The sequence below is a fragment of the Prosopis cineraria genome, unplaced genomic scaffold (genome assembly GCF_029017545.1).
Source record: "Prosopis cineraria cultivar Desert tree isolate PC_DT_omini unplaced genomic scaffold, ASM2901754v1 PC11, whole genome shotgun sequence".
NCBI lineage: Eukaryota > Viridiplantae > Streptophyta > Magnoliopsida > Fabales > Fabaceae > Prosopis > Prosopis cineraria.
The window spans coordinates 3,326,820-3,352,826 of record NW_026555342.1 but is presented as its reverse complement, the minus strand read 5'-3'; the positions used below and the strand labels follow the sequence as shown (position 1 = coordinate 3,352,826).

The 26,007-nt window shown below is 28.4% G+C and overlaps 2 protein-coding genes across 3 annotated transcripts; both read right to left on the bottom strand.

Annotated features, from left to right (window-relative positions):
- On the bottom strand, positions 1-550 carry LOC129285636 (zinc-finger homeodomain protein 12-like). The gene has a single exon (XM_054921388.1). The coding sequence runs from the start codon at positions 548-550 to the stop codon at positions 110-112; it is 441 nt and encodes a 146-aa protein (XP_054777363.1). The 3' UTR covers positions 1-109.
- Positions 551-4,604: 4,054 nt separating this feature from the next.
- Positions 4,605-9,416, bottom strand: LOC129287230 (zinc finger transcription factor YY1). Of its 2 annotated transcripts, none has more exons than XM_054923420.1 (6): positions 9,144-9,416; positions 8,060-8,111; positions 7,631-7,830; positions 6,775-6,864; positions 6,184-6,327; positions 4,605-5,308 (listed from the first exon to the last, which is right to left on the bottom strand). In XM_054923420.1, the coding sequence occupies exons 1-6, from the start codon at positions 9,144-9,146 to the stop codon at positions 4,748-4,750; spliced, it is 1,050 nt and encodes a 349-aa protein (XP_054779395.1). In that variant the 5' UTR covers positions 9,147-9,416; the 3' UTR covers positions 4,605-4,747. The 2 variants fall into 2 exon arrangements, with proteins under 2 accessions (XP_054779395.1, XP_054779394.1); XM_054923419.1 differs by having other exon boundaries at positions 8,053-8,111; positions 9,144-9,415.
- Between the last annotated feature and the right edge of the window lie 16,591 nt (positions 9,417-26,007).

Genomic DNA, 26,007 nt, shown 5'->3' with positions numbered 1-26,007 from the left:
TCCTCGTTGAGGAAATTCAAAGTGCACTCAAACAAACCAAAGCATTTCAGCTACAGACAGGTTTTTATTCAAATTATAGACAACCAAAAGCAAAAACAACTCAAAACCACTACTCCTCAATCAAACTTTCCGGCCGGCTCTGTTGCTCCGCCGTGATCATGGTGGTCTTCCTCCTCCTCCTCAGTGGTGGCACCACCGCCGGCTCCTCCATGGTGTTGTTATTGTTGATATCATCAGCTGATGGCCCTCCACCTGTTGTCGTCAGAAAGTTTGGCTGCTGGTGGGTCGTCTGGGGGACTGCCACGTCAACTTCCATGATAGGAGTATAAACAACTTGTTTCCGGTGAAAGTTCCGGTGGCATTTGCAAACTGCACAAAACAATTCATCTTGGGAACCACCGTCAACGGTATTGTCTGTTCTAGGTTTGAGAAACTCATAGCAGCCATCGTTAGCTACATGGCCGAGAGAGGCTGCATGGTTTCGCAGACATTCCTTGTATAGCACCTCTTGCTTGAAAGTCGCCGGAACGTTGAGATCAATTCCAGACATTGTTAATGTTTGATTTGACGGAGATGCGACAAGGAGACGATGGTTTATATAGAGGGGAGCGGATCCTCACAGTTAACTAAAATTCATGTGCAGAAATAATATGTTTATGTAATTAGTCAAGTTTTTTTTTTATGATAATATTTATAATTTTGACTTTTCTTTTATTACATATTATGGTCAGATTAATGTATCTGTTTATTCTAAGAAGGATAAGTATGTACTTTTAAATTTAAAAAATATATATTTAATGGGTCTTCGATCTAGAAGATTGTAATTAATTTCTCCTACATAAAAAAAGAAATAAATAAATAAAGGTTTGGTAGTTAAAGAGAATAAGCCACTCCGAAATTGGTTTTAGAATATATTTTTCTTTAATGTGTGAGTGCATGCTATGACAACTAGATTGTTTTGTTGCATGGGTCTTTTTTAAAAAATAAATTTACATTTTTTTAACTTGTAAAATGACTCCTATTATAATTTTATATTTTATTTTATTTTCAAATGAGGACCCAAAGACGTTTACATCTAGAATACATGTAAAATGTAGATGATAGTTGCTTTTTAAGTTAGGTCATTTATATTTTCTTTTTTAATTTTCTTTAAAAAAGCAAAATGGAGAATAATAACAATTAACTTATACAAAATAATGGTTCAATTCAAATAAAAATATAATAATAAGATATGGATGATTGAAATAATTAAATTTGAAATATTAGCTGAGGTATGTCCCTTAAATCCCTAAACATTTGTGTGGTTAACAAAAACTTTAATTTCCTTGTTTAATTTGGGTATTCTTGAGAAATTAATGGATTCATTGTATTGTTGTCGAACAATGTCTGCTTTTGGAGTGATTATACATTGTCTTTTGGAAATTCATCAAGATATTCTGTATCTCAATTAATTGAGTGTGTTGAAGTGAATAAGAATAACATTTAAAGTTTTGGAGCCTTGACAAAATACATTTGTTGTTTTATAGGTCAAATTTTTGAAAATATATCTTCTGATGGTAAAAATATATTATTCTAAGATCATTTTTCTTGATAACCATAAGTGTATCTACATTTTATTTGAACACTACTTTGACACTCCTTTTAACCCTTCTCTATTTTTATGCTTGTTTATTACTATAATATTGAAAGTCGAACTAATCATTAAAATGTCAATACATTGATTCAAGGGGTTAATAATCAAAATCATAATTGAAATATAATTAAACTGGTCACAAATAAAATATTTTATTAAACTTCTCTGATTTAACAATTTGTTAGTTTAACGAAGTGTATCGACCCGAATTTCTATTCTATGCTCATCACATTATGTATGCTATGAGCCAATTAGCTGAACTATTTAATATTTATAAATAATATGATTTTCTTTTTTTTATAATTTTTATTATATTCATTTTTACTCCACTTGGTCAACTATCACATGAATAAAATACTAGCATTATTTTGGTGGGTTTTTTTTCCCATTTACGAATGCTCTCTTGCCAAAGTTGATTCATGCACCTCATACTTTCATTTAATGGCTGAACATTGAACCTCTCATTTTGTTCTTTGTCATTTTTCCTATTTAACTCTATTAAATCCATATCTCATTAATTGAATTTAATTTATATTCTTCACATTTCTTCATGTATACCGAAAGTTCTCAAAACTTCTAGAAAAATAAAATACTCACCCCACCCAAAATTATTAAGGTATTTTTTAAGTATCATGTTTAAAAATGTAAGGTTTTTATGTCTCGGGTTTTTTTTTCTAAAACAATACTTTTAAATGATGGTTTAATTAATAATATTTTTTTAATTAAGATATCCTAATTAAATAAAAAAAAAAAATAATATATAGATTTAAAGGTCATTAACTAACTTATTTGAAATGTAAATTAGTTAAAAATAACTTACAATTTTAAAATGGTAGTACGTTTTTCTATTGGTGCTTTTCTTTATATGCAATGAAGGATTTTTTTAGATAGCTCTTTTCAAACCTAAAATTAGTGTGTTGAAAACCGTACCGAACCGAACGGTTCAACCGCCACTCGCTAATTAAAATAATTTGATCCAATTAATTAAATCAATTTAGTATTTGAATTGAATGGACTCAAGTTGACCTAAAGACCAGAGCAGGTCAACTCAGTTCAAAGCTAAAAAAATTAAAAAAAGAAGAGAAATTTAGGCTAAGTCACTCAAATTTATGATTTCTCTTCTCTAATATCTAGTTCTCTTCTGTCTTCTCTTCTTTAATCTCTTTTCCACGACTCAGGCTCAATCTCTAACCTCTTCTCTAGTTTTTGACTTCAACTTTAGTGATTCAACCTTTAGCATTGAAATCAAAAGTTCATGAGTCCTGACATGACGATGTGTCTCCAGCTAGTTTAACTGGTTAAACCATGAAAATTAATGTTTTATTTATATATATTTATGTATGTAAATATTATTTTTATGTTATCGGTTCGACTGTTAATCTAACCAATTTAACCATAAAAATCATGACCCATTATTGTTTTTGCTTCAACATCAAGATTTCAAAATATTGCTTCCAATATGCTTTTATAGGGTTTTTGAATCAACATTTGTGAAAAGCACGAAAACATCCCTAAATGTATGTCAATCCCAATTCTTTCATCTAAACCTTAAATATTAAATAAATATTCTCACATTTTTCTTTGTATTTAATATTTTCCCAGCCTTTTTTCTATGAGTATAAGGGGTAGGCCCTATCTTTCAAAAGTAAAGATTGTTTCCCTTAGCCAGGAGACGAGAAACGAGGAACCGATAAGGCCAAGGCCTTCCTAACTTTTTAATTTTTTTTATAATAAAATGTAAGGGTTATATATCTTCAACTCTCATAAGTTGACACATTATAAAAATTATAAAATATTAAATGAAATTATCATTTTAATTTTGTATATAATCTTTTATATATATATATATATAGACAACTATTTCAACAGCTTGAAGATATAGTTGTCATAGAATCTACTTATTTTTAATAAGATAATGTTATACATGCTTTTAAAGTATTAATATCATTTTATTTTGCTTTCATTTTATATTTAATAAAAAAATTATGACAATTATTATTAACAAACTTTATTAAGCATTGCAACAAAAATTCTAAGATATATTGAATTTTATATACTTAATATATATCATAAAATTACTTATCCAAAAGTTAAGAGGTTTGTTAAAGATATTCTTCTAAAAAAAATTACTTTTTTAAATAATCAATCAATTAAAATTTATGATATGAATAATTTTATTCAGATATAATTCGATTTTATTGACATAAAAATTTTATAATAACTGAGCATTACAATTGTGTGATTGTGAATCAATTAGTGTGTTTCCCAAATCAGTGAACAATTTTGCTCAGAATCAATACAAAATATAAAAGCTTCTGGCCTGAAACAAAAACAATATAAAACTAATGCGAAGTTATGTTATCAATATTATAATTTTTTCCATGTTTCATACTATCATTTTTTATTCCTTCAATATTTACCCAAACATTTCACTGGACTTTGAACAATAAACATAGCAAACTTATGAAGTTCAGTTTAAATGCAAGAGGCCACTAATTAAGGTAAATTTAGCCGTCTTACTTTTTTATTTTTATTTTTTTCCTTTTGGTTTTTCAAGGTATCTCCACAATCAATAACAATAAGATTATTTCCTTGCTAAATCTAAGCACCATTTAAAATATTGTTCTCTCCTAATCATTACTCTCCATGCACACCTTTGAATCGAACTTTGTAATGATGCTCTCCCAAAATGTGCCTTACTTTATTCACATATGAATACGAATTCTTTCATTTTTACATGAAAAAAAAAAATATAAACATGACTTGTGGGAAATTTTAACACTTAAATCCGTACTAGTGAATAGTGATATCAAAAAAAATATATTCCCAAAATTAAACATGTCCATCAATACTATGTCAAAGGAGGTATTAGATTAAACACTCGCACCCTCCATCAAACCCAGAACACGTTACTTAAAAAGGTGGGTGAAATAGTGCAGAAAAAATCAGTCATAAAATTAGGCTCCAGAGATTCTGGTATCAACAGTGAAACTATATTTATAATATTCATCCAAAAATATTCTGGGTGTAACAATAGATTAAAATAGTGAAACTGAGAAAGGTAAAAATGAAAATGAAAAAAAACAAAAAATGTTTCACACAAGACACCTAAATTCAGTCTTCATATTCTGTTTCTTCATCATCATCCTCGTTGTTTCCTGCATATCTCCATCCATCTTCAACGTTGTCCCGATCCTCCTCTGTTTCTTCACTGTCTTCTTCCTCAAAGTTTTCTTCCTTCACTGGCCAAGGTTTCTTAATCACCTTCATCGGGGTCGCAGAAGAGGGTGTTGCCGATGGTTTGCGCCGTGCAATTTTCGAAGGAGGCAACTTCAAGTTTGGTTTGGCCTTACTTTGCTTCTGAATTCTACCATTTGATCGTTTCCCACCATAGGCATCTTGGTCGCTCGCTTCATCCAATTCATTGTCAGCATTGTTATTAGCCTGAGCATTCTCTGCAACATTTTCATCGCCATGCCCAGGATGCTCCCTCTTCAAATGGAGTTTAAGTTTATATTCATGGATATAGGCCTTTTCACACCCTTCATAAGGACACACGAAAGGGCGATCAGATGATGCAGAAGCATAAGCCCCACCAGAAGGTTTTGTAGATTTTGTTGGCTTCTCTGTAGGTGGTGTATTGTACTTTGTCCCATTCGGATCCACAGACCCATTCTGTAAGAATAAAAATGAAAATTTAATTCTTCCGAAGTTTCTGATATAAATCAACGTTTCTACATGCTTAACTCCACCAATAACTGGAGCAGTCAAAGTTTTTCAATATCCACATCTTGTAGTAGGAGTGATCATGGGTAGGAACTGAACCAGTTTGACACACGGAATTGGAAGAATAGAAGTAGAATTAAAACTAAAAATAGAAAAAGTGATTTTAAATATAGCAAATAATTTTGGGTCCCCGCTATTACAACGTAATGAGGAAATGAAAATAGTTAATTAATGATTACAAGCACATAATAAGCATTGTGAGTGAGTGATTCCCCCCCCCCCCCAGCTCAATGATACCAAACAGGGCACTAGGACCCTCTTAAACGCTGACGCAGCCCAAAACAGAAGTATTTGAAGCATCCTCAGACTCAGGCACATGTGGATAACAAATTTCGAACTCAAGCCCCATTCTCATTAAATCCCCTCATCCACACAGTTCCCCAAAGTAATTTAAAATTGAATATTCTTTGTTCATATTGTCTGACCTGTGGACCTAAATCTATCTTGTTAAAAATTGAAACTAACAGAAAAAACGTCTTAACTGTCAACTATACAATCCAAAGATGTGAATTGTGTCTTTTTACTATCAAGTTGACTTGAGCTCATTTATTAATTCTTGCACCCAGACCAAGTAACACTTGGCAAGGGTATAACGCCATTCACTTGTATAAAGGTATCAATTCTAGGATACACACAAGTCGAGCATGCTTGTATCATGTTAATATCAAGACCAACAAAGAAACAAAGCCGGACGTGCAACTATTAGCATAAACTATTGTGTATAGATTAAGTGGTCGATGAATAATAGTAATAGAATGCCCAACCTTTTCATGGTGTGCTGCAATGTGATTTTTCAGCTTGTATTCATGAGCATATCTCTTTCCACAATCTGGGTATTTGCAGACATGATAGTTCTCATGTGAATGTGTCTTCATGTGAGACTTTAGGTTGAAATCGAGGGAGAAGGCCTGCAAATACATATTGCGTCAAGATGTCATTGGCACAAGCATACATTCACATAAAGGCATTATCTGAAGCAATATACAATATTAGAGCTCATGAGAGACTAATACAGAGAACAAAAATCTGGGAGTTTCATATCATAAAACAACAATTTATATAATCACAAGATTTGGACAGTAAATTACACAGTACTTGTGGATATATTTCAAATAAATAAATAAATATACGCTACCATAATATTGTGAACCATAAACCAACTTCATGTCAAATTCATTAAATAAAGCCGCTATTTCACATTTCACAGAAGAAAATAACAAGCACCACACTAACAGAATCATGTCACAGATCCATATAAGCAGACACGAGATCAAGAAACAGAACAATTGACACCAACTCAAAGACTATGTTTAGAAGAAATAAGAATAGACTTCTTCAATGGATAGATTTATTACCTTACCACAGCCTTCAATGGGACATACATAAGCCCTTTCGCCTGTATGGATGAGAAAATGTCTTTTCAGCTTTGAACTATCCAAAAATTTCTGCAAAAGAAAAGGAATAATTTTAACACTGCTGAATGTAGATCTCACGATCTGAAATATGGATAATATCAAATCAAAATATAACAAAAATGTAAACAATAATATGCAATAAAGCTTATAACTCAGAGACATAATGTCTACTTAAAATTTGTTACATTCAACATATAAACTTAATATGAAATATGAAGGATCCACATTTAACACAGTACGGCCAGCCAATAAAACAAACCTTTACTTAAAAATTTGAGTAAGGAACCAGCAACTAGCATCATGAGATAAAATCAAAGATTTAAAATGTTGATATGGCACGCTCAATGAATATGCATTAAAACCTGAATTCATGGCATGCAAACAAAGTGTTTAAATTTCACTTTTTTAAGTCTTAGTAATCTGTTTCATTATGGCCATTAGCTATCAGACTCCTCAAATGAGAAACAAAGATGAATGCAACTTATTTTCCTTGACAAAAGGGAGTAACTGCTTCCCAGAAAGTATTTCACTGCTTCTCAAAATTATGTACAATGCAATCAGGTCTTTTTCTTATGAAATTATGGACAAAATCAAAACTGATTGATACTTCCTCACAGTGGTATATTATTTTTTGGTACATGTGCTCTATGCACCAGATATTAATTGAACAGTGAATCAGCTTTGCAACTGGCTTCAATGTTGGCTTACAAGTTGGGTCAAAAAAATGCAAGCTTGCAATACATGCCCACTGAGTCTACAATTTTAAAATGATAATAACTAAAAGGAAAACGACCACCTTTCCACAACCCTCATAGTGACAAACAAATTGCCTTTCTCCATGGATGTGAGAATGCTTTCTCAAAGCTCCAGCATCTATAAAAGTTTTCCCACAGCCGTCATAGCTACAGAGAAAAAGCACTTCAGTAGTTGGCTCTGGTTCTGGCTCAGGCACTGATGGTTCTTTTTCCTTATCCTTCAAGGACTTTAAGGAATCCTCTAAGAAAAATAAAACAAAGTGACCATCTCAGAACACTTAATAAGACAACAATTACAAATAAGAAACGCATGAATACATAGAGATTTTTTTAAAATCAGAGTATGCTCCTTGTGCTTCGCCAAATATCTATATCTATATATATATATATTTATATTATATATATATTTATATTATATAACGTTGTTCTTCATCAAAGAGAGCTAGGTAGAACGAGCACAAACCTCTTACCCATCTGAAAAGCATGCACTTCCCACCAGTGGCAACAACATCCTGGGGAACCCTGGCAGGCAGGTATATTTTTCTCAGTATTAGCATACTAGACAAAAATGGGCAGTAAAGAACTTAAGGGCAACAAAAGGATAATGCAGACATTATAAAGGAGGGGAAAATAAATTGCAAAAGGAAATATATAAAAAAAATCTTAAAATCTCTCCCTTTTTCCTGTGATTCCTCTGGCTACCAAATGTCTTGACACCTTGTTTATTAAATATTGTGAATTTTTCAAGGTATCAAAATGAGAGGTCACTAACAAAAAAGTTATAAAATGATTGACATGATCTAAACTTCTAACATCGTGTATGATTTTCCTCATACCTGCAACCACTACTAGAAATAAAATGTAACATGAAGAAATTAGTTTTCATCAAATAATCTAAGGTTTGGCCAAAAAAACAAAAATACTTCCGTATCCTAAGTGAAATATAAGACAACAAACGTCGGGACTCCATGTTGTCCAAGGCAAGGTAGTTAGCTTCTCCACTAATAAAGCCTGCCTAGTAGAACCCCTTTTTTCAGTTATCTCCAAGAATCTATTCTAACTGTGAAGATGTAACAGAACCAATATGTTTCTCAAGGACAGCTACTTATTAAGCAGCATAGTGTAGGGGCCTAAACTGACCGACAATCGCAGGCATAAACTATATATTGACAAAAAATTTCGGGTATCAAAAGCATTAAAAAAAAAAGGAAAATCAGTACAGAGCATGAAAAATGTCCAGTTCCTTCTCCAGTATCCAATTACAATCCCAGTTTTCCATAACCTAATAACTTCTCCGAAATTTCAGTCGAGCTCCATGAAAATCATTTTGTTTCATCGCCTTTCAAGTCGAGCTATTTGTATTACTTGAAAGCAAACGTTCAAACTAGATATGCACATGAAAAAAGCCAAAAATTTGGAGGAAAACAAATACGATGAGATACTTCCACGAGATTCAAACTTCAAACCCCTAAGCAACATGATACGTTGATTGGCCTAAAAAATAAAAATAAAAAAGGTACAAAACGATTCGTCAAATATATAAACCAATAGTACCATTCTTTAACCCATTTAACGGCGGGAGTCTTAGACTTGATTATAGGATGCCTGTCGAAGAGAGTGTGACTGAACTGTGTCTCCATGTCTCTCTCTCTCTCCCAACCACCCTCTCTCTTCAAAGTCCTGCTGCAAATATACAGTAATCAAATCTCTTAAGAATATCTCTAGGGTTAGGGTATGGTGATGAGAATTTAGGGAGGAACGGACGGACAGAAAGAAAAGGATCGACTGAGAAAAAACAGGACCATGGAGAAAGCTTGAGAATCCATGGTCGTCTTTCACTCTTTCTCGTCTTGGATTCTACTGAACCGGACCGGACGCGTCACGGTTTACATTTATCGGCCGAAATGAACCACTGGTTAATTTTATTTTTTTTATTTTGGCATTGAAAAACACTGGTGGTAAAGTTGTAGTATTGGATATTTTCCTGTTTGTCTGAGTTTCTTGGGCCAATATTTTTTTACGTTTTTCTGTAATGGGCTTATGGGCCCAATCATATCATTGCCTTATTGCTGTCTTCATTTTCCAATGGGTCGAAGACGTCTCTTACTTTTACTGACCTTTTTCTTAAAAATGTTGTGTCTGGGTAGAACTTTTTGAAGCCTGGATAAATCAAGATCCTTCATGATATATTTCACATATGGAATAAAACAGACATGAAAAATGCTATTTTAAATATGAACTTATTTTTTTATTTTTTTTCAAAAATGATGAATAATGTTAAATTTCTAAATAAATATGGCTGTTAAAATTCAATACAAATCCCATACATTCACAAAAAGAAATGCATACATATTCCACTAAAAATGCAAAAAATAAAATAATTCCATTCAGATTTCAGAGTGAGATTTTATTTTTTTTAACCTGACATTCAAAGTGAGATTGAGAGACAAGAGATCATAGACAAAAATTTACAACGTAAGCTGCACAGATGATTAATTTCTATGTATGATTAAATTTTATACATATAACAAACGTTTTAAACAATCTAAGATTACACTTTAAAATTATATTAGTGAGCGATCTGTAAGTATTTTTTAGTCTAAAGATATATATTGACTCTAATGAGTTTTTGAGACCTAATTCACTTAGACATTATATTATTTAAAAAAATAAAGCAACTCCTTCCAGAGAATGAAGAATAGTTGAGAAGTGAGGAAATTCAGTGGAAAACAAAAAAGTGAGATATTAAAATGTCAAGCAGCTAGAAATTCTTCTCGTACGTGCTTTCTGAAAAAGTGAGATTCCATATCTTGATAAGCTATGTCATCGTAAGAAATAATGGAATAAAAAAAAATAAAGTTATCAACAACACATTCAATAAGAATAAAAAATTACAATCAAATAAGGATCTTGATAGAATATAAATAAAAAGCTCATCAGATTTAGAAAAAATGACACAATGCAAGTATAGTTACATTCATTTGTTCGTAATATGAAAGTTATAAATTTATAATTCAAACACCTAAAGTGCAATATTATACACGAACATTTATGAGAAAAAAATATAAAATATCACATACAAAGCTTGACTTTCAATATAAAAATGTCTTGTAAAGATTCAAAATATGTATTAATATATTACTGTGGCGAATGAAATGATTTTCAACATGTTATTAGTTTGACGGTATAAAAATATGATATGCATATAATAAATGCTAGTTTATTCATATGATTCCCTGTATAATGGTATTTACTTGAAAATCTCAAAAGGACTCAAAATAATAAAAGCTTATAAAGATTATTGAAAACTTTTTTGTCATTATATTTGGTCATGTGATTATATACAAACCGATGCATTGATTTAGCGTTATTGAATATTTTAAAAAGTTTATATGAGCACCTAATTGTCAAAGGAAGATGTTACAATATTGATTGATTAGATGTAAATCAAGATATTTTTTCTTGAAGAGAATAATGAAATATGGGTATAAAGCACCATATATAAAATGCATTGATTAGTAACAAAGTTATATACTTGATATGATATGTCTGAGGAATTATTGTGTGTGGTTGCTTACTTAACTTTTCATGATTAAAATTAATTAAACATGCATATGTGTTATATATGTCTAGTTTGAATCACACAAATTTTGTGAGAATGCATGTACATCATAATTGTTTATTAAAAACTTTTATTATCAATCACACAAAATATACTGCAAGTGAAAAATGCATTCATATTTAGAAGATATGCATAGAAAAAAAGTTTTAAAATATTACATGAAAACAATGATTCGTTCAACTAAGAGAGAATATTAACTCATAAAGACATCAACGACAACAATATTTAAGAAATTCACGCACAAGTTTATGATGTAATGGCTCAAGAAGAATCAAGAATAAGGAGTCATATTGTCATGAGGGTTAAAAGTTATGCTACACTTTCCTTAATTAAGGTTTTGTCCTTCTTGAATTTTCTAATAAGGTTTTTAACAAAGCATCTTCAATAAAAATGAAGACATTGTGTACTATTTTTTTTACTAAATTTTTGTCTTATTGAGTTTTTCTTTGTGATGTTTTAACGAGGCACAATATCTAGACACCAAGAAGGAATGTTATGAATATTAGATAATTCTGTGGGTGTCCATATCCTTAGATTCCCTAATATCTGTATATTACCACGATATTTTTCAATTATGATCTTATATATTTTATTTTATTTAATTAATATATTTATATTTATAAATAAAAAACACTTCAATTATACCTGACACACCAAAATATAAAAGTTTTCAATTATCTCATTCTCTTATTTTTCTTTCCAAGTTTCCATGCCATCTTCCACCCCCAATCATTATTTTCATGTCAATCACTTGTTTCTTATTTATTTTTTTAAAAAATTATATATAAGTTTTACATAAAAAAATTAATTAGTTAACAACTGACATTCAATAATTTAAATTGCGATGTCACTTATTAACAGATTTCACGATAATTATTTTTTTTATGTGAGGGTTTAATATAATCCTCCCTCATCTTTATTTCTGTAGACTTGTAGAGATGACGTGAGCTCACGACAAGGTGAACTGGGACCGTCCTCATGCTCCTAAACTTCCTTAAGGATAAGGTAGGTCTGGAGCATGGGGCCCACTTTAAAGACGACATTTCACTTGCTCCCGCGCCCATTGACTTTGCCGCCAACTCTATGATTGAAGAGTGAAAACCACGCGCTTAATCTGCGCCTAGCCCTGCATCTAGCACCATGGTCATTTCCCTTAGATAATTAAAAAAGACGGAAAATCCGTACCTGCTGCTATTCTCTGAATTTTATAAAACATTTTTTAAATTCTATAACTCTAGCGCAACAAAAAATTTTGTATTGAACTCTCAAACATTAAAAAAAATTACTAAATATTAAAATATTAAAAATACTTTTTAAAAATAATAATAATCAACATAAAAAATAATTATTTAAAATTAACATATTAAAGTTAGGGAACTAAAATAATGCTATATAAAATTAAAAAAACAAATGAACACTTTAGTCGAAATTGTTAGATATTTATTCTGGTTTTTATTATGATTTATTTTTAATTGCATCATTCGAATCAAGAATGGACTATTGATTTTTAAAAATAAAAATATTCATAAATTATGGGTGTGCAATCTAGTTTTGATAAATTATATTATAAATAATGTGGTTTAATATAATTTTTACCGATATTACCATATATAATAATATTAATATTCATGGTATGGACTCAAGATTTTGAAGAGGCTAATAAAGTTCTCTCTGGTCCTTTATAATGAAAAAAGAAAATATATTGTTACCCATCTTCTAAATAAACACATACTAAGTAACTTTGTATAAAAGAGGTAGAGCATTTAATTATTATTTTTAAATCATTCTCGTTTAAAATTTTTAGAAAACTTTTTAATTTATGTTTTTAAATAAAGTTAAATCTAGAAAGTTAGTATTTTACTTTTAGACTATTTTTATAGCTTTATCATTTTTCTTAGAATTTAAATAAGTAAAGACTAACAAGTAAAAGTGAAAAAGTTGGGTCTGATAAAACAGATTCAACTTTTACAATGTGATAAATTTTTGCTGGAATTTTTATTATAAAAAATGTTAACATTTTAATATCAAACAATACTTCGAAGTTCGAACACACAATTGATTCTTACAAAAAACTATTATTGCTTCATAAAAAAAATTAAAAGTTAAAAAAAGGTGAAAGTGAAACAAGCGAAAGTTACCACATGATAGTGGATTTTCTGAACTGTACGCACTGTACCTAGCAAATAGTACCATTATTGGTTACATCATGATATTACCCCACGTGCATCACGACTCCACTTTTACCTTCATATTTTTCACCGCCCTTTTTTTTTAATATCATTGGATCCTAAGCCCTGCCTTTTTTCATATTCTTTATCACGAAATCCCGTAAACGCAAATTATAATAATAAGAGTCAAATTTAATCACATGATGACTTGATCACGCTAAACTGGCTCGGTATAAATGTTTTTCTCATTCCCCCACACAAAACCGGACCAGATATTAAATTTAAAAAGTTCGTGGTTCTCAATTTTTATAATTTAATTGATTAAATCATAGTCTAATCAATATTATAATAATTAAATAAAAAATAAATTAAAAATAATATTAGGTGCATATTATATATATATATATATTTACAAGAAATATATATTGTTAATAAAATAACCCAGCGTCACAATAAATTAACAATATCATAAATTTTAACTTTATACCTTGTCAAATGTAAAAAGATCTTAGTTAAATTAGGTGAAAACATTCTCAAAGGTACATGCATTTGCATATATGGATGTCAACATATACAAATGGTTTCAAATCATATTGCATACTACTCTAATTCTTTTTATAAATCATTTATATTAAACTTATCAATACAAATACAAAAAAATGTAAAAAGAATAAAAGTGTATAAAATTTAAAACATACCCCTATAAGTGATGCCGTGTTACTTTTTCTCTTTCATGAAAGATAATTCTTAAAATACTTTTTAAATATTACCTTAAAAGCCGCATTATGATTTATAAATGAAATTAAATACACCTTTTAAAACATGCCTTATAAATGAGATCGGAGGAGTACGTGTTAAGAATTCAAAAATAAAATTGGTAATTTTTATACATGTAATAGAAACTTAAAAAAATTACATGCTCCATGTACTTAAACTAATATTAACCTAAAAAAACTAATATTATATGTCTATCCTTATCTAATAGAGAGTCTCATTTAAAAAAATTATTAATTAACTTCCTTAATTAAGGGTATATTTTTAAAAAAATCTTATTAATTGCACATTGAAAAATTCAAAAAAGTTTATATTTTTTAACATCTTATCTCATAAAAAATGATTTATATTTTTTAATGAAGGGAGTGTGTTTTTGTTTAATATACATACAGTATAAGAAATTATATATATATATATATGTTCGCAAAAAAATAAGAAATTATATATATATATGTATGTATGTATGTAGGGGAGGGTGATTTTTTTTTTTTTAAGAAGGGATGGAACTCCACGCATTCAGGCACACACAATAACAATACACCCTCATGCATGAAAATTACATTGGAGTGGCCCCACTCCCACTTAAGGTACAAGTAGCTCCGCTCTGTGTGTGTGTAACAATACTTTTCCACAATATTGGTTTATTGATGCTATGGTCTTTTTCTTCAAATTTTGGTTTTACTCGTGCATTGTTTCAGGCTTTTAGGCTGAGCTCGATTAAACATACGAATCAAGAGGCCAATTTATTTATTTTCAATTGTGTACAACTTTTAATTTGATAAGACAATATAAGATTAAGAAAAATAGGGGAAAAGGCCACGAATAAATACGGAAAAGTGCATAGTGGCAGCTCTGCAAGAATTTACTTCCGTCACAACCTGACATGGAACAATAATAACAAGGCATTTCTGAGCACTCGTGTCAATTTTGCAGCTTTACATTTTTTTAATAATTTACGATGATGTACTATACTCCGGTTGAGTTTATTGATCACCATTTAAGAGAGTGAAACTCTCTGCTTTACAAGTCATTTAATTAATAATAATATTTTATTTTACATAAAATATTTAAACTATCCTCAAAAAATAAAAGAGAAAAAAATAAAAAATAATATTTTATAATTTATTTATTTTTTGAGGATTGTGTTTATAATTTTATTTAAATTTTATTCTTTATATTTTTTTATAAAATTTATTATTTATATTTTTATTGTATTGATATTGATTATGTTGATAAAAATGACTTATAGATAGGATCAGAGAAATTATGTTTGACATGAAAATGCCCATCAATCAATTAATTATAGCTTTGTTAAAAACATAAAATATTTTTAATTAAATTTTATCCAATAAAGTAATTATTTATCTTTAAATTAATATTATATTTTCATATTTAAATCTTGCAATAGTGTGTTTCAGTTTAAAATAAATATAAAATAATTATTCAATAGGTACACTTTTAAAAAAAGGATAATAATTACACCTTAAAATACTAAAAGCATACTCCCTCTATTCAAAAATGTAAAATATTTTTAACCGAATTTCACTTCTCAATAAAGTAGTTACCTACTTTTTAACTAACCCTATCTTTTCATATATATTCCTATTAAATACTCTATAATAAATATAAAGTCATTATTAATATAGGTATTTTTGAAAAAAAGGCAATGATTACATATCACAAAATTAAAAATACCTTACATTTTTGAATGGAGGGAATATTACATTTTAAAATATCCAATCTCTCAAAAAATATTTTATATTTTTGAATGAAGGAAATACAATATAAAAGTGCACTAATACTCAATATGCATAATTTAATTTCAATCAATAATCAATAGAAGGCATATTTAGTATGATCAAATAATATTTGAGCATTTTGATTTATTACTTGTGTTTAATTTATGTTGGTTTAAAAATCGCCCATATTCAATCACACAAATTTTTCAATAATAATAATCATAAATGGGTAAAAAAAAAAAAAAAAAAGAGGTGCAAGATAAAAAGGGAAAGGTAGAAGGAACGGAAAGAAATGAGGATAGTAAAACCTTCTGTTTTCACACAATCCATTAGATCATTACTCCAATCGCATTTATACATCACTGATCACTCTACTCATTTTCTGACAGACTCTGTCGTACCTTTATTTCTGAATGTGATCCCATTATTGCCTATATAATAATATTTAATATTTTTTCGGCAAACGAAAACGGTTAAAATGTCTCATCTTTGCTACTCAGTTTATTTCTTAAAAAAATAGTAATACTTGTTTAAAAAATAATTATTTGATTCTATAATATTAAACTCCATCTCACAACTTCGACTCCACTAAAATTTAATTTATAAACTTTGTTTTTTATAATCTAATTCCAATAATTTTACAAAATATTAATCTTTATATTTTGAAAAATAAAATCATAAAGAAAAAGTATCATTAAAATTTAGAAATTAATATTTTAAAAGCCTAAAACTACTTGGACTAATTTGTTAAAGTTCTTAACACTACTAAGAAAAATCAAAATTAATGATGAATATTTAATTCACAAGCCTTAGTGACAGACATTTTGTATCGAACTAAAATTTGTTACTAATTATATGAATTAGTAATGAATATAAAATGTCATCATATTTTTGTCAAATTTTACCAAGTCAATGAAAAATTTAAATTTGTTACTATTTTACATCACTAAATCTTTATATTAGTGACACATATTTTTAAATAAAAAATAATAAAATGCATTTAAATATTTTATAAATTTTTAAAATTATAATATATATTGAGATTCACATAAAAATTATTAAAAAATAGGCCACTAAATAATGACACAAATAATTTTATATTATGAGTAAAATAAATAATATAAAATGATATAGAAAAATAACAGAAAATGATTCTTTTAATATGAAGATTTACATATAAAAATAAAATTTTTATCATATAAAATATTTTAATTATGACATAGATAACATAAAATGATATACAAAAATATTTATTTTAAACTTTTAATAATATATATTAATTGATTTTGAATAATATATTTATTATTCAATAATATATATTGATTTATACATTTATGTGTGTTAATGTATGTGACAAAATATATTATCAACATATTTACATAATAATAATATATGAAATAAATAAAAATTACATTATGTTGAATATATATGTTGAATTAAGTAATATATGTATACTTTTATATATTGATAATGAAAGGTTATTACAACTCAACGGGCAAAAACGTGCTCACGAAAAGGAGAGGTCATGAGTTCAAATTGTGGCAATGTCACATTCAACATGTTGATAATATATTTTGTGGTGCTGATTTGGTGGGGAGGGAGATCTAAGTGGTGATAATGTGGATGGAAATGTCTTACTTATTAATAATAGATTTGTCCGTCATTAATTATAATTTTTATAGTAGTGTAAAAGGATGGTTATATATTGTTGCCTACACAAGCTAAATTTTACGACGTCTTTAATAGGATGCTCTCTGGTCTTAGTCTTTGGAAATTGAAGGTATCACAGAGATGTAAGTCGCATATGTGGTTGGTTAGGCACAGACGGTTGTTGACAAATGAGGCAAGGCAGCATCGGGGTCTGCATATATATGAGTGGTTTCTGCGATCACTTCCCATGAAATAACGAAGAGGTTCTCCATGTCCTACATGATTTGCAGGCATGTGAAAGAAGTGTGGGAGGCTCTTGGGGTCCTGGTTTTTATTCCAAATTTCTAGTCCTTAAAGATCAACAATTGGATTGCTTTCGAATATGGAAACCAAGAAACATCATGGGGATAGCCGATGGTGTGAGATCTTCTATATCTTTTGTTAGATCCTTTCGAAAAGAAGAAATGAAAGAACCTTCCACATTTCTTTCATTTTCTTAAATGCTTGATTATGGCTAATCGTAAGTGTGCTGGCACAGAGCTGAACAAGAAACTGCAGCTTCAGGTTGGCACCAGTGACATCAATGGTGGCAGTGTACATCACAAAATGTGATATGGAACTGATAAAATCAAACTATAGAATTCTTTTGTGATTCGACTGAAGTTATAGAACTGATATAAGGGAGCTACATGAGGATTGTGACCTTGTCTATGAGGTGAAACTCATGTTACAATCAGATCGATTGTGAGGATAACAAGGCTATTGGCCTTTTTGCTAAGCTTGGCCTTAATCAAGCTCTGGACTTCAGGATATACTCAGGAGGCGAGACTGCTCGACTTTTACATGACAGCATCACCTGAGATCTTTAATGGGTCATAGTTGTTTCGTCTTCATCTTCATCTTCTTCTTTTTAATTAAAAAAAAAGTTATTGTTAATAATCAAAGTGATTATCCAGTTTTATAAAATTTACCATAAGTTATTAAAGAACATTTTATTAAATTTTTAAAAATTTCTTATTCACTTTTCCTTACAAAAATCAAAATGTATAATATTAATATATTATAGGGTAAATGAATAAATTACATCCTGAACTTTAGATCTAGTAATATTATAGACCGTGAACTCACTTATCATGCAAATTTATTCTTTCAATTTTTAAAAACAGTACAATCTAGTTCTTTGGAAACTACAAAAAGGATTAAAAAATATAATAAATGATCCAAAAATTACACATGAGAACCTAAAAAATTATAAAAAAGAACCAAAAAAATTGTTGATTATTTTTTATACATTTTGATATTGTTTTTTGTCAACTAATATTCAAAATTAACTTTCAATAATAATAAAGTTGTATTACAACATTTTTAAAAATTAAGCATAATTTACACAATAAATAAATTTAAGTTTATGTTGCTACTAGATTTAATTTTTATGAAATAATTTATTTATTTATCCTATATTATAAATAATAGAAAAATTTCTCAATGCTTGATAGTAATGGAGCGTTTGAAACCAACACCTTCTCAACGTCCCTTTGACACAAATTTTAAAAGATTGTGTGTCCCTCGTAATAGTTTTTATTCATAGCCATATAATACTTAAATAAAAACTTATTTTAACTATTTTTCATATCTGTCATTGAATTTTGTAAATAAATATTTATTTTACTTAATTATGTTGGTTGGGACAATAAAAGAGAAAAGAATTATGTGTACCAAAAAACAACAGAGAAAAAAGAATTATATTTTTATTAATAATTAAAAAAGGGCAAAAGTCTCCATCAAGCATCCCTTTAATATGTAGGACCAAACAAAGAGAGTATGATGCATGAATAGTGATTCTCTCTGAAATCACTGTCCTCGCCCAGCGGGCAATACAGTGAAATTAATAATCCTCCAATTCTTCTAATTTACATTTTTACCCATTACTTGTATCTTTATTCACAAAAATCCCCTATAATAAAGTCAATGTTAAATAATTAAGGAGATGTACAACTTTTTAATTACCAGAACCAAAATTACATTTCAAGCGCCACTTGCCATAAATTTTTATATATATATATATATATATATAGTTATAATATAATGAAATTTAAAAGCAAAGATACACCCGTACTTCTTAAAGCTTGGTAGTGATTTTCTTAAAATTAGTTTGTACTTTTTCTGTTAAAACATATAAAATATTTTTTAAAAAATTTGATGTTTAAAAATATAAAGTATTTTTAGTCTTTTTAGGTATAATTATTATCTTTTTTTCAAAAGTATTCCTATTGATAATAACTTTATATTTATTGTAGGGTATTTAATAGAGGTAAATATGAAAAGATACGATTAGTTTAAAAGTAAGTAATAACTTTATTGGAGAGTAAGATTATGTTAAAAATGCATTATATTTTTAAATGGATGGAGTAAAATTTGTATGACTTAATAGTAATTTTGATCTTAAAAAATAGTTATAAATTAAATATATTTAGCCTACATTTCTGGGGATACAGATTTTAGGTTAAGAGATCTTAAATTCACACTTCAATTATTTGAACTTTGAAGACTTACTAGCAAGTTAAAAAAAATAACAAATTCCATAGGATTTTTTTCCCCAAAAAATTGCAGTATTTTTTTCTAGATCAAATTATAAGTCATCTGAAATTTAGAAATAAATCTCATCTTTGAATTCGATTATAGTTTGCAAAGTCTCCTAATATAGAATTAACAAAGTCGGGGTCTTCAAATATAATTTTGGAAAAATTGTAACAAAGGTACTTTATGTCCACCAAAATTTTGTATGACGTACCTTATTGCATAAGATCCTTTTGGAATATTATTTTTTGTAAAGTTAAAATCCCTGTGATGTGTTTTTCTTTTAAATAAGAGTGTCTTTTTCCTGTTGCATTAAATTAAATAATAAAAAAATCTAATATATTGGTGTCATGATATCGCCCAAAGCGAGGGCAAGGTTTGGTTGAGAATAGTTTTATAATAAATGTGATCCGTTAGTGATAATGGCAATTGATTTGATGAATTTAATAATCTTCAGAAGTTAGAGGAAAACATGAAGGTAGGGTTTGTGTGGTTAGTTTAGTTCCAAGTGGGTCCAGCTTGTATTCCTTGGCTCTTCTGTCTTTAGTGTTTTATTGTAAAATAAAATAACTCGGTTTTGCCAGACTAAAATTTAAAAACAGTTTTGAATAATAACTTTTTTTTTTGTATAATTGCCCTCGTATAATATTACAAGATATTTTTTTTCAAATATCATATTAAAAATTTAAATTATTTTAATTAAGAGTATAATTAATAAGATCTTTTAATTGTATTATTCTATTAAATAAAGATACATATGAAAAAAATGTAATTTTAAAAATAATTAAATAACTTATTGAGATTTGTAATTCAGTTAAAATTTTTTTATAATACTAAACAGTAAACAGAAAGAGTATGTATTTCAATAATACTGAGAAAAAAAAGTGAAATCATATAGACAAGCAGTGAGGCTCCAACTTACATAAATAAGGCAATATTATGGTAGGTAATTTTTTTATTATTATTGTTCAATTATAAAATATTTTACTTTTTTTAATCATATATTTTTTTTATTGCTAATAAATATTATCTTATTAGAGACAATAGTATATATAGTCATCAGCATATAATATAAAATTTATAAAGAGTGGTATTATTAATAAGTTATGAATATCATGGCTATTTTGATATTTCAATGCAATTATTTTATTCTTTTTAGTCATGTTTTATTTTCTCTTGCGCAACAATTTTTTTTTGTTTTAAAAATCTATAAATTATCATCTATCACGCATATTCAAGGCTAAAAAAATAAGTCTGGTTTACTCAAAATTAACAATATTGGACGCATGCATACCAAGCTACAAACTGAATCTTGTTGTCACTAACCTAAAAAATAAGGGGGCAAAACAATATTAAAGGTGATAGTGGTCCCCCTTCACAAAGCTTGATTTGGTCCAACAAAAAAAAAAAAAAACCCCACAAGGTTGATTAAAATTGAATTTTAAACATCTTTAATATTTTGGAATTTAGACCCGTGATTAGATTTTTTTTTCCATACCTTAAATAGAATAAAACACATCTTCATACACAGATATAATTTTTTAAAAAAACATGCCAACCTTAGTAACGAAGAGCTTAATTCTATTTTATCAATTGTCTCCTACTCAACTCATAAAATGCAAGCAAATCGTAGACGTTTTAAGTTCAAACCCTGAATATGCAATGTCTATTAAATTTTTGGTGGGAGATATATTTTCAAAAAGATGTCCGCAAGCTATCAATTGGATTGGTATATATCAATTACTTAGAATATTACCATAGCGAAAGTAAAAAAAAATATCACCTTTACTATATGAAAATTACAAAAATAGTTGTTACAAAATAATAGTTAGCAAATTATATTAAATATTCTAGTTCTTAAAAAATGACAGTAAGCAAATTATGTTAAATATTGCATCTTTGCTTTTCTGTATGAAGAATAATTAAGAAACGGATCCTTGGTAAGTCAACTCCAATACTTAATTTAAATAGCAGGTGTGACGAAAAGGTGCATAACTGAGAATATCGATAATCTTTAATACGAGAATAATAATATAAAAAATAATGGTTGATAAACTAACACGCACATATTATATCTTATGAGAGGCAGGCATTTGAATAATGATCTAGATCATTAGTAATGGACAACACTTTAAATTTGTTTAAATATTTTAAAAAAATTAAACCCGTGACAATTCCACTTCATATTTAATTTGTTTCCTTCAACAATATCTTCAGGCACACATAAAGGCGACCTTTATGACTATGAGAGTAAATGATGCCAACAACTAAACTAAAATTGCAAAATCAATGGTATAGGGGTATACCTGTCTTTTCTTTCTCTCTCCCAGTTTAAGTTACAAAAAAGCACATGACAGCTCAAATTGACCATGGCACGGAAAGTAAAATTTATTGTGTTTTATTAAATAATAAAAAAATTGTATAAAAAAATATTGAGGTTCTAAAAATTCTTAATTTTAAAAATCATAAACTAAAATAATTTTTTAATGGTGATAAGTTAGTTGTCTTTTAGATTAATTTTTTTTATATGAAAAAATTGTGAAGAAATTCTTATTCAGAACAATTATTGTATCATTAGTAAATGAAAATGACATTTAACTAGCGAAGGATCATAACCTTTACAATATGGCCAAAGCCAAAGGGATACAACCATAAAATTGTTAAAGATTTGATATATTGTTTATTTTCTTAGAGTAAATTTTGTATGGATCTAACCATGGTATAAAACTTCTTGTTATATGTGGAATATTTCTACTTGGCTTCATTAAGTATTTCACTAAAAAATGCTATAAAGTGACTTTGTTGTTTGAGAACGTTTTTAATGCTTACTCTAAAAACATCACAAGCTACTTCAAACTTCAGAGCACTTAGAAAAATTGAGTAAGGCTAGAATAAGGGTTTTAGATAATTTTTGCTTAATGGTTATAAATGTGTGTGAAGCATCGAGAGTCCAATAAAATTTATCTCCCTTGGAACAATCTTCGATAGAAATGCTACTGAAATATCCAATAAAGCACTTATAAAAAGATGTTAAGCCATGGAAATAAGTTATGCACTTCTTGAATAGGCTTGGGTTAAGAGGACTCATAGATGTCCTTGACTTTTTTGGGTTGGCAACTAGTCCCTCTTTAGATATTATGAATTTAAGGAAAAGAGCTTGCATTTTAAGGAAAGAGTGCCTGTGAAAATTGATATAGAACTTTTCTTTCTTAAGGATAGAGAACACTTAAGAAAGGTGGTTTAAGTGTTCACCCTTGAATTTTCTAAAGATTATAATGTCATCAAATTAGACAAGTACAAATTGAGCCAAGGTCAAAGAATGTGGGTTATAGCTATAATAAAAGTACTTGGGTTATTGGTTTGACCAAAAGGCATGACTAACCCCATTCATACGATCTATCTTGTATTTTAAATGCAATTTTTTGCTCATCTCTTGACTTAATTCAAATTTGGCAATATCAACTATGAAGGTCAATTTTGAAAAGCCAAGTAGAACTTGAAACTAGATCATGCATATCCTTGAGTTGAGGAATAAGAAACTCATATTTAATGGTATTCTTATTGGTGGCTCTACTATTCACACATATTCGCTGATCAAGTTTTATCTTTCTTAGGTGTCAATGAGGTAGGCATTTGGATATAACCCATTTCTAATAAACCCCTTACTTGCCTATCAAACTCTTCTCTATCTATACAGCTTATCCTATAATGTGGCAAGTTAGGGAGTTGTGAAGCTATAACTACGTTAGTACTATGTTGGATGTCTCTCGTGGGTGATAAATTAGAAGAAAGCTCATCTTGTGGGTAAAAAATTAGAAGAAATTTCATCTAAGGTAATGTCCTTAAATTCTTTAAGGAGATAGACAATTTCCTTTGGTAGCTTGGTGCTTGTTATGATTGTAACCCTACTAGAAAATTTAGAGATTATAACAAACATAACATTGGGTTATTTGAACTCTTGAGCAAATTGCTGCTTTATCATGAGGTGCAGGGTTTGGCGCTTTAGTTTTGAGTCCGTGGATTTTAGGACTCTTGTCCCTTGATTGAAGTTTGGTAGGGCATAATAGGATTGTCTTGTCCTTATGTTTAAACATATAAATGTTTGCTCAACATAAATGGTGATCTCATGATCATAAAGCCATGAGCATCATTAACTAGTCTAAATACATATTTCGAACGTGAAAAAAAAATTAATGGGCAAATTAATATCTGTACTTCTCCTCATAGCGTGCCATTCTTCCCATTTTTCAATCTTTAGATTGTCAAAATTAAATATGATAAATTTGATTTTTATTATACTATTTTAATAATTATTTGTAAAATTAATAATTAAAAAATCCCTACTTTTAGTTTATATCATGCATAGCCGTCCATAACATTTTGATGAAACAATTAGAATTAGACTCAAATGTTAGGAAATATTTTTTTTTCCAAAAAATATATTATGTATATTTTAAAATTGGAGGGGTATTGATGTAATTCCAACAAGAGCACAAAGTGGATAGAAACAAACAGATGGAAATTGAGTTTTGGGTTTGGGATGGGGATGAGCTGTCATGGTGCATTAGATTCTTTCATTTGATGCTCACCTGTTTTCCAATTCCATTCTCTCTTTCTTTCTGTTCATATTTATTATTCATGCAAAGTAGTTTATTCATAAAGCTTAGCTAACAAGTTCTTTTTGTTGGCCAAAAAAAAAAAAAAGGCTAACAAGTTCTTTTTAAAAAAAGATGGGGAAAAAATCTCTATTATTCACTTTAACTTATCCTTATCCATTCAAGTAAAAAGATTATTTGACAAAACCATGGTTCAAAGGTATAATCTCTACTTAATTATTCCTGATCAAATTTAATTATTTGTTTCCTTCAGACTTAAGAGTTCGATTATATAGTTTTTTTTTAAATAAAGTTTAAGCGATCAAAATTTAAACTACGCAGTCTGATCTAAATTAAATAGGAGGGAGGGAGGTTTTTTTTTAAATGATAATAAAATCTCTTTAAATTATATAAATGACAATTGGTTATTCAAAATATCTAATTTCAATAAAATCATTGGGGATGTTTGTGTCAAAAAATTTTAAAGTGAAAAAACCATTTTACCTTTTTAAAAATAATAAGCTTTAGTCATAACTTTTATTTAAAGAATCACAACTTTTGTTATGTAAATTGTTGAGTTGAACAAGTAATCACAACTTGTTAAGTGTAATTTCTATTATTGACAAATAAGCTCCAATTACAACTTTTACTTAAAAAATAATGTTTGTTGTTTGTCAATTTAAACAAGAAATCATAATCTATCAAATGTAATTTTTATTATTGAAATATAAGCTCTCAAAATAATAATCCTCATTCATAACTTTTGTTTAAAGAATTACAACTTTATTCAAAGAATCACAATAATTGAATAAGAAATCACAACTTATCAATAAAGGTAAAATAATTTTTTTAATTTAAAATTTATTAGTAAAGAAGTCCCTAAAAATTTTAGTAAAATTATGTTTTTTGGGGGATCTGATTGTCATTTATATAATTGAAAGGATTTTATTATTCTTTTTTTTTTAAAAAAAAAAGTGATAAAACAAAGGAAAAATGACAATAAAATCCCTCTGAAATATATACATGACAATTTGATCTCCTGAAACACCATAATTTTCTTGAAGTCCTTGGGAACTTTTCTGTAATTAATAAATTTATATAAATTATCAAATTACTCTTGTTGAAAATAAATGATTCACAACTTTTTTCTTATATTCACAAATTTTCTTCTTAAATTCATAACAATGCAATAACAAATCACAACTTCACATGTTAAATTTTTCATTTACTGTTGCATTGTTGCAAATAAAAGAAGGAAAGTTGTGAATCATCTATTTTAACAAGAGTAATTTG